Source organism: Patella vulgata, chromosome 3, assembly GCF_932274485.2.
Source record: "Patella vulgata chromosome 3, xgPatVulg1.2, whole genome shotgun sequence".
Lineage (NCBI taxonomy): Eukaryota > Metazoa > Mollusca > Gastropoda > Patellidae > Patella > Patella vulgata.
This window is the reverse complement of record NC_065881.2, coordinates 84,182,311-84,204,079: the sequence shown is the minus strand read 5'-3', so window position 1 is coordinate 84,204,079 and position 21,769 is coordinate 84,182,311. Positions and strand designations below refer to the sequence as shown.

Here is a 21,769-nt window from a genome sequence, read left to right as displayed (position 1 = left end):
AACAGAATTATAAATAATATAAACTATAGTCATTTAAGATTTACAGACAAACGCATTATACATTTCCTGCAGTTGATCAACAGATTTACAAATGATAAACTTGTATTTCCTACAGTCAATCAACAAGGCATTGAGTAATTAATTACTCAACCATGCTCAGGAAACTGAACAGTTATATACCCAACACTCATTATTTAAAGATACATGTACATTAGTTAAGATTTAGATAAAGAGCTGACCATTCTTACTATAATAGTTCGAAAATTGATAATGCAAAATAAAAATATTGAAAATTTCATTTAAATAACTTTATTCTGACCCAAGTTATCACTGTTTGCAGTTTTGACAAGATCTGTGCATTGTGATAACTAGGGCACTGGTATATTTAAGACTTAGCCTCGCTTTCCCATTTATTTAAATTCAATTTTTAAATGGCGAACCGTTCTAATCTAGCTAAAATCTTGAGTATCCGATTCCATCAAGAGTTGATTATGGTCTTGTTTTGTTAAATTAATAGTTTATACATTTCAGACCTAAAGAAAGACCTGCAATAGGTAATACCCCTATAACCCTGTATAAAGGTAAAAACCCCTATAACCCCCTATAAAGGTAACAACCCCCTATAACCCCCTATAAAGGTAATGTTTATTGACAAGGTACTTGAATAAGGTTATAAGTGTTTCTTGTTATCCCTAAAATAACACTTGATGATGATTACTTTGTGTTTCTTTAAGATATCAACCAATATACACAGACATGTTAACACTTGAGATACAAGGTAATATTGGTGCTCACGTTACCTTTAAACACGTTTTATAAAATATAAATTTATTCCATTTCCGGTTCAACTCATTTTTTGGAGAATTTTGTTATGTACACATCTTAATTTCGTGTAACAGATATGTTTATATAACAACTCATTCGGAATATTATTTTCTTCAATTTCCGAACATACAAGATATGATATTAAAGAAGCGAAACCTCTAACTCAATATTATCTATAAAACTCGAAATTAAAAATGAAATGAAATGAAATTAAATGGGGTTTAACGTCCTACTGGTCTGCTCCTATACGGGGCTAATGAAGACGGGCATACGCCATACCGTGTGCTATGAGGGAAATTTTGCCTGGGCAGCGGCACTATCGCCTACTCTTATATCGAATTCCAACTGCCAAGGGATCTTTTACGTGACAAGGGGAAAACCACGTCGGAAAATCTGGATAAACTTTCTTGGCCAATGCAGGGATCGAACACCCGACCTCCAGGCTAGCAAGCCAGCATCTTAACCACCTAGCCACTGTGGTTCCCAGAAATTAAAAACATGAATTAGAATTCAATATTGGTGAATTTCAATCCATATTGATGTTGTTATCTTGCCGTGAAAATATGGGATCTTAATACCAAATATTCAAGACACAATGCACATTTTATAACCAGTACATCAGTGGCAAGGAAGTGATATCTGGTGTTCTACAGGTTAACATGCCAGGGAAGAGGAAGTGAAATACAGTGTTCAACAGATCAATGTCAGCAACAAGGAAACCGATGAACCCAGAGCTTGGCAGAGAAGACCTATGAAGATGGGCAGGCAACTCTACTTCTTGATAAAACTCAAAGATTGCATAGATGACATGCCTTTGATCTGGCAGCTTAATGCCTTGGACCATTAGACATCCCCTACCTCCCTTCCCATCGCCCAATCTGGTTATTTCCAATGTGTTACCAAATGTTCTATTACCCTCATTTAATGCCTCAGACTCAATCAACTATGAAATATGCAAGTCCATCAAGCTTGCATGGATGACATGTCTTTGATCTGGGAACTTAATGCCTTGGACCATTTGACATCCCCTACCTCCCTTCTCATTGCCCGATCTGGTTATTTCCAATGTGTTACCAAATGTTCTATTTCCTTGGACTCAATCAACTATATGAAATATGCGAATCTATCAAGAAAACAATCTAAGTGGATTAACGGTGATTAACTGTTGTTTAGGATTGTCTGATACTCAGCAGGGTTCCAAACTTCAAGGTCTTCAATCAAAGCTTCGTTCACACTTTGTACAGTGTAATAAACAAACTACTGGAGATAACAATACTCGGGTCATCCCAGTACTTTTACGATGTTATTCAACTGACAACTACGTACTTTCAGAATTTCTCACATAAAATCATAGTTAACTTGACCCAAAAACTTAAGATATCTAAAATTAACCAAACTAAAACATTTCTCACATTTTCCTTCAAACATTTTCCTCATATATCTAAAAAGATGTAAAAATAATTCCTCATATATTTCAATTTCAAAACCATATATGCAGATAACTTCAATTAATAATTACAAATAGTATTTTTTTTTAAACACATATAAATTATTGTTAAGTCTTTCATCATTTTTTAACCATGCAGTTTAGGCATTATTGATATTTTGCGATAGATGTATTTCCATAAAAAAATATCATATTATTTTTCCACCAAATTTCAAAACAATTTACCATTTTTAATATTTCCCTGCGATATTCCCTTGGTTGACCAGTAGAATATAGAAAAGTTTAGTGGATGGATATTTTGAAATGAAATGAAATGAAATGAAATGGGGTTTAACATCCTCCTGTTCTGATCCTATGCTGGTCTAATGAAGACGGGCATATGCTATGAGGAAAATTTTTGACCGGGCAGCGGCACTATCGCTTATTTTTATATTGAATTCCAACTGCCAAGGGATCTTTTACGTGCATTCCAATGTATACACGGGACCTCGGTTTTTCGTCTCATCCGAAGGACTAGACAGCTGAAGTTGTCAGGCCCACCGCGGATATTTATATTTTGAGATATCCCCATAAAAATATCATACCTTATTTTTCCACCAAATTTTAAAAAAAAAATTGAACATTGTTAACATTTCCAGGTGATATTGCCTTGGGTGACACAATATGACCGTTACATAGAATATGGAATAGTTTATTGATCGTTTGAGATCACTATCTTTTTATGGCAAGGTCCCAGTAGATTTCTAAAATATTTTTCCAATATTGCTCATACTTTTACAGGAATGTTTTATAATTTTCTTTAAACATTTTTTAAAAAATATGTTAAAATGATTTTTTAAAATTAAAATGGGTTCATTTTTCTCTAAATCAAAAACCACATATATAGCATCATGGTTTCTTAATTTGAAAACAAAATATTAAATGTTTTTAAAAAGAAAAAAATCTTAAAACACAATTTTTTAAACATGCTTTTAAATTGTGAACATATCTTGAATTGTGTAATGTTTTAAAACTGGTGTTTTACGTAAATGTATCTTAATTGTAAGGAAATGCCTGCAGCCGTTTATTAGCTGGAACTCTCAGTGCTAAATTGATTATTAAAAATAAATTATAAAAATTTCAAGAATTACTCAAGAAATTGTTACTATGATTTTTAGATAAAGAAAAAAATATCTTACATGAATATTGACATCGTTCATATTCTGTATTTTGAAAATTATTTGTGTGATTATCTTGGTATTGATAATACGTCCACGAATCATTATAATTATAAACTTCTAAACTTGGTATCAACATCTTGACAGCTTCACTTCTTCAGCCTTTACTACCAATACCCTAACTCAAACCCCTACTTTTATCCCCCTAAAACCCTGCTAGAATCAAACTATCTATTTGTTTGTTTAGAGAAAAATTTGATAGCTTGATAACACTGGGATGATAAACCTGATAATCGAAACGTCTTTAAACAACAAGTAATATCATGTATAAGTTTATAACAATTCATAGCATCTCAATTTTACGGATTAAACCCCACTTGAGAGCCAGCCTCTTATTGTTTCACTTCGCGGACAGCCCCTGATAACAACACAATATCTCTTCAAGTGTTAAATACACACAGATTATTATCAACTCCTGATCATAAATAAACTAAAGGGTTTCATATTTTTAAGGGTCTATTTAAGATGGTTTAACAGTAATTTGGGGAATCACAACTTCAATGTTATCATCATTACCCGGACTAATATGTTATATGGCTTCATACATAACAAACAGGGATCAAAATAAAAGGTCTATTCAGCGAAAGCTTATTTTAATGAAAACAATCTTTTAATCTCCCTAACATTTCATTCCTTTATTTTCACAAATATTGAATATTAATTGACATGAAAACTAAAATTTGCAAGTAAGTAAAAATTACTTTCACATTATTAAATGCACATGCAGAAGTTAGTAAAAATCTTTTTTCTTTTTAAAAAGAAATGACAAAAATATGCATATTAATTTAGATTAAGCTCCTATTCTAGAAGTAATTTAGGAATTACAAGTTTTCAATCTTGTATTTGTGAAGGGAGGTTTGTATGGTTCAATAGGTTTGTTGATGGCCATAAAAAATCAACAGGTTTCGATTCAATCAAATTAAAAAGAGAAAAGAGAGAGGGACACAGAGAGAGAGAGAGAGAGAGAGAGAGAGAGATGGGGTTTAACATCCACTTGACACAAACTAGGTCACTTCGGGACTAACATATGGTTCAATTTTATTTCAATAATTTGCTCGCGTGTAGTGTCTTTAGCAGTGGGAGGAAACTGGAGGACCCAGAGAAAACTCACGGGGTTGGACAGGCGACTCTACTCCTTGTCATGTACAAGCTGAAAGTCAAAACCCTGTCACTTTACTCAATGACAGACCTTATGATACAGCGCGCACATGCTAAACATTCGGCCATCCAACCCCCAAAAAAGAAAAAATACCCATGAAGAGATTTTACCATGGTAACTTCAGGTGCAGGCTTGTATATATCATCTACAGACGATGCCAATTGTCGACAAATTTTAAACTCCCAATATCTTTGTAAATACTGAATGGAATTGAACAATATTTTTCGACTGATATTTATTCTAGAGATTCAATTTTCACTACACTGTAGTTTACAACGGGTTAAAAAACCTTCAAAAGACATTCAGAGACTTAAATGTGCCTTGCGTTAACTTGTTATAATTAAACAATTATTAAAGATAGAGAACTGGCCATTCTTTCCATAATAGTTCAAAAATTAATAAAGTAAAAGAATATATTGAAAATTTCAGTCAAATAATTTTAATCTCAGTAAACATTACGGGTGTTTGAAGTTTTGACAAGAAAAAGTGTGAAGATAGAGCGGTTGGCGTTCTTTCTATAATACCTCAAAAACAGATAATGAAAAGTGAATATATTGAAAATTCCAGTCAAATAATTTTATTCTGAGCAAAAATTATGGGTGTTTGAAGTTTTAACAAGGAAAAGTGTAAAGTATAATCAGTCTTGAGTGTCAAGCACCACTTGACATTAAACTGTTATATAGCACTAGTGTTCTAAACCATTCAATATCTCAGCCATCAAATGGTCTAGAGAGTTGATTATGGGCTTGTCATTTAACGTTAAACTGTTATATGGTGCTAGTATTCTAAACCATTCAATATCTCAGCCATCCAACGACCTAGAGAGTTGATTGTAGGCTTGTCACTTGAATAAATGTCTAATTAATAATTTATTTAACATTTGAAGCCAGAAAGAGTTTGCAATAGGCATTAGCTCTTACATAATGTATCTTTAATATTTTCTTCCCTATATATACGTTGTATAAATCTTAGCTTTTTGATGACAAGGGGGGTTTGATGGTTGAATGGTCCAACGCATGCATGTTAGATCATAAGGTCTGTCATTGAGACAAGTAACGTAGTTTCAATTCCCCATTTGTACATGAAAAAGAGTAGGGTGGCCTGTCCACCTTTCTGGTTTTCTCTGACAATTTAAGTCCCTACGAGCAACCAAAATATTGAAATAAAATTGAACCATATGTTAGTCCCAACCCCAAAATGACCTAATTTGTGTTGAGTGAATGTTAAACCCCAAATCTCTCTCTTTCTGATGATACTAACCACAAGTACGACAGCTACCGTGCGTTACCGAGAGGTGATATATTAGAAGGTAATCGGGTTAAAAAGATCAAAAGATCTACTTGATAATAATTCCCCGACGTGCGTACAAACATGAGTTAAGAATAATAATAGATTTAACACCCTCTCGGATTACTCCATATTATTATAGGTATTAGATACTAAACACGGGATTTAATTTCCGTAGGGGTCAGCTCAACACCTTTATACATTCTTTAACACACGACTCAACAAAGACTATCGCATGCTCAATTTCTACGAACTTGTTGTTACGTTTTTAATTATCCCTTGAAAACTACAATATTGTATTTTAAGTTTAATGATGTTATTTTTTATAAAACGCTATTAACAGAAACACAATTCTATCGAAAACGATTTATGCCTATTACTAAGCAACATTTTTTACATTAATTTACATTCAAGGGGGATTAAAACATGCAGCTTAGATTATTCTTAAACATACATTATGCAAGAGCTAAATCTGCCTATTGCAGGTCTTTCTTTAGGCCTGAAATGTTATCTAAATTATTAATTATACATTTATTAACATGACAAGACCATAATAAACTGTCGATGGCATGGGATACTTGAGATTTTAACTAGATTAAAACGGGTCGACCATTTAATTAAGATAATAAACAATCAATGCACACATCTTATCAAAACTAAAAACAGCGATAACTTCACTGAGAATAAAGTAATGTGGATGAAATTTTCAATATATTCATTTTGCATCATGGCAGAAAAGTTGTGGATCTAAAACCAGTGCATACATGGTCCACTTGCCAAAAATAATATAACTTCTGGTTTGATACAAAAATGTGAAAAACAAGATACCTTTCTTTCTTCTTCGAGTTATTAATCATGATTTGATAGATTTAGAATCACTTGCAAACTACAATGTGGTAAAAGTTAAATCTCTGAACGGCACATCAGTCTAAAATTGTTCCATAAAATCGATCAATGATTGGCAACCAGTGCAGGCAATATAAACAGGATCGAAATGAAATGAAATGGGGTTTAATGTCCTACTGTTCTGCTCCTATACTGGGCTAATGAAGAAGGGCATACATCATACAGTGTGCTATTAGTGAAATTTTGCCCGGGAGGCGGCACTTTGCCTACTCTTATATCGAATTCCAACTGCCAAGGGATCTTTTACGTGCATTCCAATGTATACATGGGACCTCAGTTTTTCGTGTCATTCAAGGACTAGACAGCTGTCCTTGTCAGGCCCTCCGTCCTGCACCACTGACAAGGGGAAACCACGTCAGAAAACCCTGATGAAATAAACAATCCAATGCCCCTTGATGGGCCTCTTTTAATCTCACTGAATCTAACCGGGGGATTATCTAGTGTTCATTTTGATTTCGGGGGTGGGGGGGGTTGGATGACTGAATGGTTAGCACGCACGCGCTGTATCATACGTCTGTCATTGAGTCGACTTGCGGGGTTTCGATTCCCCGGTTGTACGTGACAAGGAGTAGGGTCGCCTGTCCAACCTCGTGGGTTTTCTCGGGTCCTCCAACTGCTAAAGACCCCTACGCCCAAGTGAATTATTGAAATAAAATTAAATCATGTGTTAGTCCCGAAATGACCTAGTTTGTGTCGAGCGGACATAAACCCCATTTCTTTCTCTTCATTTTGATTTCCTAGTATAACGTTAAATAATCAATTTAGCTTGAAAAATTTACTTATGTCCGAAAAAAGCAAATGGCAGCTTTATTAATATCAATATTCAATAGACATGTTTCGTGAATTTTCAATTTTTATGTGATAACAACTTACATTTCCATATAGATCAATTTTTTTAAAATTTCTACAACATACTTCCAAAAAACCTAGCATAGTTTACTTTATTGTTTTCTAATATCTATAAAAGAAATAATACGAATAATACTTATTTTTTACAGATTTGCCTTCAAATAATTTGAAATCTTGTTTGAAATATTTTAACATTTGTTAAGAAAAATTGTCAGAATTCTGAATTCTGTCTTTAGACAGATGTTTACAATATATGTGTTAATTAAAAACCTTTTCAAAAATTACATTTGGATACGTTTAAAAATTCCAAATAATCTTGGATTGAATACTTTTAAAAATTACATCTGGATACTTTTATAAATTACATTTGGATACTTTTAAAAATTACATTGGATACTTTTAAAAATCATCTGTACTTTTCCTGTAAAATTTAAACAATATTCCTTCCGCCAAACCCACTATCTCATCTCTTCACTCTAAACCGTATTCCCAATTCTCATTCTCCAATCCTTAAGCATAGATCACTATAAATTTAATTGCCATTCTATTTTATCCAACTGTATAAAAAATGGCATATAAGAAAAGACATGGCCCTTTTTCAGAGGTCCTTTGTGAATTGACCCCACCTGTGCCATAGAAAATGGATCTGTCGTACCCCTAATATCCCCCCATCCTATTCCTCCATCAAAATAAATCTAAAAACAATTTAAATTAAAACAATTTACCTATTTCTTCAAACGTAACTTCTCCGATAGAATTGACGTGAAATCTTGAAAACGAAACAGGGACCTTGATATTATAATCCATGATTCGCAATGAACAAAAATAAACTTTGGACTGTGAATTGTAGATGTCCGACGAACAGCATCGATATCGTCAATAATTGTACACGTAGTTACATGTAAAAATATGGAGATAACGGAAGGTTACTCCACTCAGGTGAGTTTATCTATATAGGTATATGTATAACTAACCCCCTCATCCCTTGTCTAAATGATGATTGTTGATTTCACCGAAATTTATCTAATCTAAGACAATAACTCTGATTAACTATTTACTCAATTTATCACTGAAACATATTCAACTTAATAATAGGCTGCAACAATTCTCTGGCTTTAATTTCTTTATTAAAAGTACGAGACCCATTGATCTGGTAAAATTTCCCTCATAGCATACTCTATGACGTAAGCCCGTCTTCATTAGCCCAGTCGAAGCAGAACAGTAGGACGTTAAACCCCTTTTCATTTCATTTCTTACAGGATAGAACTTGCAGTAGACGCAAATTGCTGACAAATTTTAATTCCCCATATCTTTGTAAATACTGATTCATGTTTTAAAGATTCAACTTCCACAAAATTGTCCACTCAATACATGCTAGGTCATATTGGGACTAACACGTGTTTCAATCTTATTTAAATAATTTGCTTGCGCGTAGGAGTCTTTAGCAGTGGGAGGAAACCGGAGAACCAGGAGAAAACCCACAAGGTTCGACAGGCGACCTACTCCTTGTCACATACAACTGGGAGATAGAGATAGGGGGTGTGGATGGATGAATGGTTAGCTTGTGCGTGCTGTGTCATAAAGTCTGTCATTGATTCAACTGACGTGGTTTCAATTCCCCAGTTCTACGTGACAAGGAGTAGGGTCACCTGTCCAACCTCGTGGGTTTTCTCAAGGTCCTCCGGTTTCCTCCCACTGCTAAAGACCTCTACGCGCAAGCAAATTATTGAAATAAAATTAAAGCATATGTTAGTCCCGAAATGACCTAGTTTGTGACGAGTGGACGTTAAATATACCTCTTCTCTCTCTCTCTCTGATAATGTCTGACAGTAAAGACTGGTAGATATGACTGATACAAGAGCCTTGTCCGAGAGATAGAGAGGTTGATAATGAAGATTAACTACAATCAGTGAGTGATATCAGTGATTCTAGATTTGACAGAAACAACACAATCATGTAACTGACGCGTGCTACTGTGAACTCTTCCCTCCTTCAATAATTTCTATAAAATTATTCAATACCCTCCTTCAATTACTTCTATAAAATTATTCAATACCCTCCTTCAATAACTTCTATAAAATTATTCTATACCCTCCTTCAATAATTTCTATAAAATTATTCTATACCTCTCCTTAAATAAAATTGAAAAGAAAAATAATTGAAAAAGTCTGTGCATTACCATGTTTTTATTAAGTATAGAATGAATAAAAGCAAGGGAATGTACGGACTATTTCTATTTTTCTCGTTTTCCCTTATCTAGTGACATTCAATTACTTATTTGAATTATCAGATATTATCTCACAACCTCACATAATAACTTTTGGTCTTCGAAGAAATTATTAGTGAGCAGAAATTTGCCCGCGTACTGTTATCACTCTTCACTTCAGTTGGTTATATAGAGGGATAACTTGTGTTTTCCTTTTGCATTTGTCATTTCCCTTTCTTGAAATCAAATGATCTCTGTGTTAAAATTATATTTGGAATGTGTTTAACCAGTTCTATCACATATATGATAATGACTGACACCAATATTGTCCTTTAATTATACTAATATAGGTTGATGAGTGTACAAAGTTTCAGAGAAATGCTGAAAATAAAATCAGGCACAAAAAGGAGCCTGTTTCAATATCACTCCCTAATTTCGTTCGACACTGGATATAAATCAAATACAACTATCAAGTCATCAACTTTTAAAATCTACTTTAACAGGACATATTTATCCAAAAAAACTTCTCTGAAAAACTGCAGCTTAGAATCACTTAAGAAACTGTTTCAATTTTAATATTTATTTATTTAAATTTATGATAATACTTGAAAGGATTGCCTCACGCTTGAGGATTAAATGATGATGGATGCGCGAAATAAAATACCTTCATAAAAACTTAATCTGGTCCACATCATGTCGATTGAGGTTTTATATTTAAATATACTTGAATTTATTGTGAGCAAGATGAAATCTCAAGTACTGATTGAATTTGTTTCACAATATTGAAACTGATTTTTAAATTGACAAAGGATAGGCTGAAATCGTTCTAAAAATAATAGTTGAGTTTATTCATTAGGTTTTTAAAGACTAACTTTTCGTTCTAACATCCAAGTTTATATTATATTAATCCAATGATTATGGAAATAAAATGGAGTTAAACGTACTACTTTCTGCTCCGACTGAGCTAATGAAGATGGGCATACACCATATACAATGAACTATATTTTGCCCAGACATGCTATGGCCTACTCAGGGCTTTTATTGGGTCCATGGTTGTTCATCCCATCCGAACTGATACTGTCCTTGTCGGGCCCTCTGTCCTGCATGGAGCCAAGCTGTAAAATCCAGAGAAATGTGCTTGGCCACTCACTGAGCCACCGCGGCTCCCCTAATGAACATTTTATTCAATAAACATAAAATTAGGCTAGGAAGTGTGTGTTCGTGCAGGTCCCGGTTACCCATCTCTTCACCGTCGTCGCGCCGCTTGCACGAGGTGAAAGATGGTGCCCGAGACAGCGTCCCCCGCTCTCCTCTCTCACGGCGTGCTCTTTCTTCTCTCTCCTAGGCTGTTTCTCTCTCCCTGATAAGCTTGCGTGGAGGAAATGAAACAGTCACTTTAATATGATAATGTGCTTGTGTGGATGAAATGAAACAGTCACTTTAATATGATGAGCTCGTGTGTAGCAAGTAAGTATGTAATATTATATATATCATTATCTATTGTATATATGTAATTATGGATGGAGATCGGTCAAGTGGTTGATATTTATCATATTGATAACAATTACTAGATAATATCAGATCCTGTTAAAGCATGTATACACAATCCTACTAACATATATAAAAACATATATACACCTTTTTTATTTAATATTTCAAACCTTCTAATATAGATATATGCACCTTTTTTATTTAATATTTCATTTCTACTAATATAGATAATTAGATATACTTATATATTTAAATCCTACTAAAATAGATGTATACACCTTTTTTAATCAATATATTTCCAACCTATTAAAGTAGATGTATGCACCTTTTTTAATCAATATATTTCCAACCTACTAAAATAGATATATATATATCTGTACCTATTTTTATTAAATATTTCAATTCTACTAATATAGATGTATACACCTTTCTTATTTAATATAAATAAATCCTACTACCTTTTTATTTAAACATACATTATGCAAGAGTTAAATCTGCCAATTGCAGGTCTTTTTTTAGGCCTGAAATGTTATCTAAATTATTAATTTGATTCGATGGCATCGATTTCTCCGATATTAAATAGATTAGAACAGTTCAGCCATATTTTGATTTAAGCTAAAAATGGAGGAGAGAGACTTAGCTTCGAACAACCAGTACGGTGGTTGAAATCATTGCACACATCTTGTCAAACCTTCCATGGCTAATATCTTCGTTTGCAATAAATTAATTTTAGAGAAATTTTCAAATTATTCATTTTACATTATCTATTTTCGAACTATTATAGCAGGAATGGCTAGCTCTTTATCTAAATGTAACCCAATATCATCCAAAACCTTCGACAATGAAAACACGAATTATTTGTCAATTTTAATCAACATTGGTGTTGTGATCTTACCGGGAAAAGATGGGCTTCTGATATCCAATATTTAAGACAAAATAAACATTTTCCGATTGGTACACAAATCGTGTACCATGATGTGTTTCACACAATTTGTAACAAGGGACTCAAAGAACGAAGTTAGACATATTCCACAAATCATGTCATTCTCAGGGCAGAATTTCTACAAGCACACATTTTTTATTGAAATATTTCAATTTGGTACTACTTTATTGGTGGCTAATGTCACTGACTTGCCCCGAGGTGTATCACTCTCCCGGGCCATCCCTAATCACAGTCACCAGATTAATGTCACTCCCCGGACTATAAGTGAAACCTATTACCCCGGTCCAAATGAGCATTAGGCCTGTAGCCAGTAGATTGCAAATGGTTAGCGTGTGCGCGTTGCATCATAAGGTCTGTCATTGAGTCAACTGGCGTGGTTTCGATTCCTCTGTTGTACATGGCAAGGAGTAGGATCGTCTGTCCGATTTCCTCCCACTGCTAAAGACCCCTACGCGCATGCGAATTACTGAAATACAATTAAACCATGTTAGTCCCAAAATGACCTAGTTTGTGTTGAGTGGACATTAAACTCAATTTCTCTCTCTCTCTTTCATTTCATTTTATTTCTGACAAAAGTAGGATTATTGGATGTAGGGGGATTACTAGGAAGGAAATAAGGTACACCGGACCTCTGTTATGCACTACTGTCAAGTTGGAAACATGCCAAAAAATCTCTGTGAAGTTTCCCGGCCAATACCAGGGTCGAATATCAAACAAATCAAATCACTTGCATTTGATATCATTGTAATACTTATTATTAATCTTTAAATGGAGTTATCTCCCTTAGTGTACAGCTGCCTCGTACATGTATGTATATAATATGTAAAATACCTTATCATTAGCAGTGTTATAGGGAGGTTACATATTAATATTTCTGTCTACAATTTCTATCATAATGGAGTTATTCCCCCTTTCATGAATGGCTATCAAACAAGGAATTTTATATCACTGATTGCCATAGTCAAATCAGTTTTGTTATTGCACATTTCACTTTTGGCTGATAATAAAAAAAAAGTCTCCATAATCCATTTTTGAATTAAATCATTAACTGCCAATCATATTTAAATCAATGGTCACGAGAGCTGATTATGGGCTTGGCATGTAAATAAATGTCTAATTAATAGTTTATATATGATTTGAGGCCAAACAAATAGATCTGCAATATGCAGATTTAGCTCTTGAATAATACATTTTTAATTAATATGTAATCTCCAAGCTCCCATCCAAATGACTGACAAGGGCAAACCATCATATACCATGAGTGTTTCGGCACTCTTATGGATAAAGAAAGACGATGATGTCCCCAAATCAAAGACCAATTAAATGGTCCATTTGCAGTTTCACAGAAGTTTTTAATCGACCAAATACAGTCCTAACTACATGCAATTGTTTATTTTATCTCAGAATCCAACATAAAAACATATATCTGCTTTTAAAATATTGATATTTCCATTTCATATTAAAAATATGCACTTTGTTTGGTGCTACCCATTTAAGTTAGCCTTGAGAGAGAGAGAGAGAGAGGGAGAGAGAGAGAGATGGGGTTTAACATCCACTCGACACAAACTAGGTCATTTTGGGACTAACATATGGTTCAATTTTATTTCAATAATTCGCTTGCGTGTAGAGGTCTTTAGCAGTAGGAGGAAACTGAAGGGCCTGGAGAAAAACCCACGAGGTTGGACAGGCAACACTACTCCTTGTCATGTACAACCACACCAGTTGACTCAACGACAGACCTTATGATACAACACCATTCGACCATCCGCCCACAATTTAAGTTAGCCATATATGAACTAACACTGTGACACCTTGCTATATATGTCTATAATTATTTAAAATAATCAGGTTATCATTAGTTATATATAAAAGAGTAATGATAGATAAAATATCCAGAGATATAATTAATCTGTTAGATGTTGCAACAGTATAATAAATATCAGTTAATCTGATTATAGGAGTCGGACCAGTTTGTGTGACTATTGTTTAAGATAAGATAAAGCTTTCATTTGGTAACAAGATTCAACCTGTTTATAATACAATCGACATTAATCAACTACTTATATCCCTACTTGAAGATACACTGACTATCCTCTATATATACTTGTAAACTTATCTACAGCTTACTACTGTATAGAACTTATAACTCTACTGTTCTTAAAGGGGCTAAATCGTTAATGCGTTATAATTGATTTGCCAGACAGAGAGAGAGTGAGAGAGAGAGAGAGAGAGAGAGAGAGAGAGAGAGAGAGAAAAATGGGGTGTCCAGTCGACACAAACTAGGTCATTTCGGGACTAACATGGTACAATTTTATTTCATTACGCTTGCGCGTAGTGGTCTTTAGCAGTGGGGGGAAACCGGAGGACCCGGAGAAAACCCACGAGGTTGGTCAGGCGACCCTACTGCTTGTCACGTACAACCGGGAATTTGCCAGACAGCAATGGGCCACAAATGGTTTTCCAGCATGACCAAGCCTGGAAATAGGGCACTTGCCACAGACAATGTCAGACTTTGTCAGGGACAAAACCTCTGGTGCCTGTCATTTTGTCTGGCACTGATTTGTCTTTTTTAATGATATTATTAATGCATGTCCGACACTGAGTTGAAAATGTCAGGTACTATTTCAAGGCCTGAACGCCCAACCCCACACTGCCAGGTTGACAAGAGACTTTCTAAACAATCATCATGTCCGTGTTATGGATTGGCCCGCTATGTCTCCCGACATGAACTTGATCGAACACCTATGGGTTGAACTTGGACGATGGGTTCAAACTCAAGCTGTGCCACCACGAACTGTTGCAGAGTTGGCACAGGCACTCCAAAATCATTGGCAAACAATCCCACAGCGTGTAGTGAGACATCTGTGCAAGTTTATGCCAAGGCGACTTCAGGCATGTGTAAGAGCTCGGGGTGGACATAGCCGATATTGACTTCCGCTGACCCCTGTTTTGTTTCATGGTTCTCTGACGTTTCCGTTTTGTGCATTTGTAGTGAATTCTTTCATGAAATTATCCACAGATGCTTGTTATCTCGATTTTGTCAATTGTTATGTACATTTGTTAAAAGTTGTTGCAGTAAATAAACTTTGAATTTGACATTGTGTTTTTAATGGCTTTGAGTGTATAGCTCAGTAATAAACACACCCCTACATGATGTCATATTGAACACAAAATAACCATAAACTTTAACATTCCTCGAAACAACACACCTCTATATATATATATATATCAATTCTTATCAGAAACTATTTATAATTAAGTCAATAAAATCTGACTTAAATAAAATCACGAAATGTGTTGTATTTTCCTAGCAACCAATCAATTCAAAATATTTTCTTTATAAGGGAAAGTACTTTTTTTTTTAAATTGTAGGATTGGCGAAGTTTGTATTATTTCATTTAGACTTTGGTCGATGTTTTCATGATGCAATTAATTCAAATTTTGTTACTGGATGCAAAATACTGTTTTTATTTGCAGGGTTGGATGGCCGAATGGTTAGCATGTGCGCGCTGTATCATAAGGTCTGTCATTGAGTCGGGGGTCACAGTGGCTAAGTGGGTAAGACTCTGACTCGCTAGCCTGGAGGTCGGGTGTTGGATCCCTGCATTGGCCGAGAAAGTTCATCCAGATTTTCCAGCGTGGTTCCCCCTTGTCAGTGATGCAGGACGGAGAGCCTGACAAGGACAGCTGTCTAGTCTATCGGATGTGACGAAAAACCGAGGTCCTGTGTACACATTGGCGTGCACATAAAAAATCCCTTGACAGTTGGAATTTGGTATAAAAGTAGGCTGTAGTGCTGTTGTCCAGGCAAAATTTCTCTCATAGCACACTGTATGGCGTATGCCTATCTTAACTAGCCCAATTCGGAGCAGAACAGTAGGACATTAAACCCCATTTCATTTCATTTCTAGCACTGAGTCAATTGACGTGGCGTCGATTCTCCGGTAGTATGTGACAAGGAGTAGATGGCGCCTGTCCAACCTTGTGGGTTTCATCTGGGTCCTCCGGTTTCCTCCTACTGCTCAAGACCCCTATTCGCAAGCGAATTATTGAAATAAAATTGAACCATGTTTTAGTCCTGAATTGACTTAGATTGTCTCAAGTGGACATTAAACCCCATCTCTCTCTCTTCTCTCTCGGCCAACAGTGGGATCAACCCCAGAACATCCTGGGTATTGAGCTTGGGTAATAAAAAAAACAAAATCAGCAATCAAGAAAATTATCTTCAAAATGAGAAAAACATCTGAAACACTGACTTTCAGAGATTCTATCTGGATTATCACCCTTAGAAGTATTATTTCTATAATTCCTATAATAATCTGAAATTATATTTTATAAACTTACCTGTTTGTTGACTTCCAGTTTAACCAAAGAAACAAACATTAATCCAAGATGTTTTCATAAAATTACAAACCCGAAGATTTATTAACGTGATTTAACAGTAGCTTACGATATCAGAATTAATATTCCTCTAGTGGCTAACGATATCAGAGTTTGTATCCCGTTCGTGTATTAGTTTTGCGGTTTTCTAGTTTTTGCTGTGTGTTCTGCAGTATTCTTGCACATAAAACAACATTCCATTTAGAAAAGCAACAATGTAGTATGTGTACTAGCCAATAATTCAGATATTACAACATTATTTTGTTAAAAATACAACAAACAATTACATATTAACACAATCCATCAAATCTTTTAAAATTAACTTTATCAACAATTCACATATTTTGTTTGCAAATTATTGAAAATCAAACAGGCTTTTTTTTCATACAATATTAGAAATTCCACAGAACCAAAGATAAAGTGAACAATTCATACAGGAAACTTTATAAAAGAATATTTTGTAGAATGTTAGCCTTACACTACAAATCAAGTAAAACTGGATGGAATATTGTAAAAGTTAACCACACACTTTAGCAAATAATTCGTAAATTTAGTAAACTTACAAGACTATAACCGGACAGAATATTGCTATTATTCCAAAGTTCTAAATTCATAAAGTTTACACTAGATATTGAATATATTCTAACATTATTTATATTCCTAATTCTGAATAATTTCTCACTTTCACCAATAAAAGAAGGGTGTGTAAAACTGAATGAGAGTTTTAAGCTTCTGAAAAAATAGTAACTTTCACCAATAAATGAACAATTTGAATGTGAAACTTCCAAAATAATTCTGAATAATTTGTAACTTTCCCCACTAAACAAAGGAATAGATATTGAAACACAATCACTCAATAATACAGGATCACTTTCAGTTCACTAATAATCAAAACGATTTGAACTAAAAGAGACTCCCTAACCTCCCAAATAATCTATAACTTTCAACAATAAACGAACGATTTAAACTCAAAGAGAGTTTCTAACCTCCAGAATAATCTGTACCTTTCACCAATATACAAACGATTTGAACTCAAAGCGAGTTCCTAACCTTCACAATAATCTGTAACTTTCACCAATAAACGAATGATTTGAACTCAAAGAGAGTTTCTAACCTCCAGAATAATCTGTACCTTTCACCAATATACAAACGATTTGAACTCAAAGAGAGTTCCTAACCTTCACAATAATCTGTAACTTTCACCAATAAACGAATGATTTGAACTCAAAGAGAGTTTCTAACCTCCAGAATAATCAGTAACTGTCACCAATAAACAAACGATTTGTATGTGAAACTGATCGAGATCTCCTTGCTTCCAAATTAATTCAGAGTAATCTATACCTTTCACCAATAAACAATCATTTGTATTTAAAACTGATCGAGAGGTCCTAACTTCCAAATTAATTCAGAATAATCTGTAGGTCTACTTTTCACTATTAAACAAACGATAGAATGTGAAACTTATCGAGAGAGTGTTAATAATGAATTGTATTAATTAACAACTATGTGATATATAATAAGACCAGGTGAGAGATGTAAGTATAAAGGTTTAATATTGGACAATGTCCCTTGAACATTGAACATTGTAATCAAAGGTGTCTTCTAGACAGGTGAATACAGGTGTGTACGACTAAAGTACAGGTAATTAAATATAACCACTGATTAACAGGTGTCCTTAATAATCATCAAAGCTGCTGATTGTCATTGATATGCGAGCCACGATAGCTCAGTGATTGAGGCGCTTGCTCATTCACCAAGAGGTCAAGGCTTCAATCCATGTGCTGGCTGAGAAATTTCCCCTGAATTTTTCAGCATAGTTTTCCCTTGTCAGGGGTATTACACAAAAAGTGCACGATGGGAATCGAGGGCCTTATATATTTACATGTATATAAACCTGAACCATTGTCTATATAACATGTAACGATTTAGGCCTACTATACAGTAGAAGCCACTCGAGGGAATTTTCAGGACTGACCGCTTAACGGGAGTGACCTCTTGCTAAAATCACAGGTGTTTTGTTAAGGCTAACATCAAGTTAAATTTTACGTTTGGATGCTTCGGAAGCTAACATTGATACCCAGTAAATTTGGTCGCGCTGAAACTTGCTTGGAATGAAGATTCTTTGACACAAATCTCCAATATAAATTCTGTAAAGGTGTCATTTTGTCCTACCATAGTTATATACATTGTATTTGATAACATTTATCCATTTTTGTTAAGAAAATCCATGAATTATTCTTATTTTACCAAAAAAGCACAAGTCAAAAATAGTATCGCTGAATTTGTCAATGAATTTCATGGCTGTTGAATGGACGATGTTTGGTTAAATTTATAACTTATATATTAGTGACCGCTGGTCGCATTCGAGGAGCGATCAACCAAAGAAATTTCTAAGGGAGGAAGTTTTGGGGACCATTTACAAGGAGATGCCATTGAAACAGAGTGGCTGTTTGTACAGATTCTACTGTATATCTGATAATATTATCCAGATCGTACAGCTGGGCAGTTTTTGATGAATCTTGATGGTATTTAACACTTTCTGCATGGCAATCTATTAACTGAATATGTGTATTAGATTATAGATGGTAAGCTTAGTTTCTTTCCTTTTTTCATCATATCTGAATGATACCCGGTCCCTAGTGTTTGTTTCACAGTAAAAGATGAACAGATAAAAAGTATGCCAACCAAAACTGATTTTAACACTGGTTTAAAGATACATTATGTAAGATTTAGATAAAGAGCTGACAATTCTTGCTATAATAGCTCAAAAATAGATAATGTAAAATGAAAATATTGAATATTTCATTCAAATTACTTTTTTCTGAACCAAGTTATTACTGTTTGTAGTTTTGACAAGATGTGTGCATTGTGGTAACCAGGGCACTGGTATATTCAAGACTTAGCCTCGCTTTCCCATTTTTAAATTTAATGTTTAAATGGTGAGCAGTTAAAATCTCAAGTATCCAAAGCCATTGAGTGTTGATTATGGTCTTGTTTTGTTAATAAATGTCTAATTAATAGTTTACATAACATTTCAGCTCGAAAGACAGACATTTCACCAATAGATAACGTACATACAAACATTATTTATTCAATAATCATTCTATTAGCTACTTGTACACTTTCTATAATGTTGCCCTAAATCAAAATATTTCCATCTATTTATCTATATATATGTATTAGATAGGACAGAGAGAGAGAGAGATGGGTTTAACATCCACTCGACACAAACTAGGTCAATTCGAGACTAACTTATGGTTCAATTTTATTTCAATAATTCACTTGCGTGTAGGAGGTCTTTAGCAGTGGGAGGATACCGGACGACCCAGAGATAAACCATGACATTGGACAGGCAACCCTACTCCTTGTCATGAGCAACCTGGTAATTGAAACCACGCCAGTTGACTCAATGGCAGATCTTATGATACAACACGTGCATGCAAACCATTCGGCCGTTCCCACCCCCACCCCCCAGACTGAGACATTTCTGTTGTAATAAGATACTATTTAATCACAGAAACATGGAATAAACTATTTGAATATAAAAACTATTTAATAGATATAGTCACCTGTTAAACTGTGGGTGCCATTTTCTCCTAACCCTCCATCGGAATCTGAAAAACACAAAATAAAAAAAAAACAATTTAATAACTGAGTAATAGATGCAGATGACCATTAAATTTTCACCATCTCGGTACTCACAAACTTTAGCTCATTTATTTATAGCAATTCTCTGTCTCTCTTTTCTCCGTTTTTTGCATGCCCATTTTTGTTGAATTTTGGGTCTAGAATTGACAAAAATGGTTTGAATTAACATTTTCTGTCAGGTTTTTGGTAAATATTCATGATTTAGAGGCGGAAGGATAACAGAAATAATAGGTTGGTTATGGTGATGTGTGTGGCGAATAGTTACAAGTTTTTATTACGCTACTTCAAGTTTGGGTATCCCAAATCTTTTGCAGTCAACCTCATACAAAATCTTTAGTAAGGACATGACCATCTGTTGCTCTGTCTGTAGTGAAAAGCGTTCAGCCGAACAAAATTTTGCGGAAAAGATGGAGCCGGACAAAGAGACCAGAATTAACATTGAAGTCAATGAATAAATTAATGGTGGTCTACATCCTAATACATATCAGATTATCTCCCTTGACACATCAAATTATCTCCCTTGATACACATGTATATCAGATTACACTACAAATATAACACCCCTGACTACAATGAAATGAAATTGAGTTTAATGTCCTACTCCAATTGCACTAATGAAGACAGGCATACGGCATACAGTGTGCTGTTTTTCATGCCCGGACAGTGGCACTACGGCCTACACTTATACTTAATTTCAACTGCCAAGCGATCTTTTACATGCATGCCAATGTGTACACTGGTACTCGTTTTTTTTGTCCCATCCTAACGACTACACTATACGTTGTCCATTGTCAGGCCCTCTGTCCTGCACAACTGACAAGGTGGAACCACACCGGAACATCCTGATGAACTTTATTGGTCAACATAGAGATCGAACTCGGAACCTTCAGGTTTGCGAGCCAGCGCCCTACTCACTGAGTTACCGTGGCTCCATGATTACAAAGAAGCCTAGGGGGCAGATAGAAACATTACAGATCCATATTCTGTAAGAGCTAAATCTGCCTATTGCAGGTCTTTTTTTTTTAGCTTCTTTTTTTTTAGCTTCAAATGTTATATAAAGTACATGTACTATCTTGACATTTATTCATCAGACAAAAACAAGCCTATTATGAAATCTCTAGACTATCGGATGGCTGAGAAATTGGATGGATTAGACCCGCTGCGACATATAATTCATACATGATGCATTTCTAATTATTCAAATAGATAAGAGAAAGAAAGAGAGAGAGAGAGAGAGAGAGAAAGAGAGAGAGAGAGTTTAACATCCACACAACACAAACTAGGTCATTTCGGGACTAACACATGGTTCAATTTTATTTCAATAATTTGCTTGCGCGTAGGGATCTTTAGAAGTGGGAGGAAAACGGAGAACCCAGAGAAAACCCCACGAGGTTGGACAGGCGACCCTACT

At 34.7% G+C, this 21,769-nt stretch overlaps 1 protein-coding gene across 2 annotated transcripts in view; it reads right to left on the bottom strand.

The window, feature by feature from the left end:
• LOC126816446 (hepatocyte nuclear factor 4-gamma) overlaps nt 1–21,769 on the bottom strand; it is a 63,568-nt gene that overhangs the window by 11,022 nt on the left and 30,777 nt on the right. For both annotated transcript variants that reach the window (XM_050543026.2, XM_050543025.2), the window contains exon 2: nt 20,280–20,324. In XM_050543026.2, the coding sequence (XP_050398983.1) occupies nt 20,280–20,324 (45 nt within the window). The remainder of the gene's footprint in view (nt 1–20,279; nt 20,325–21,769) is intronic.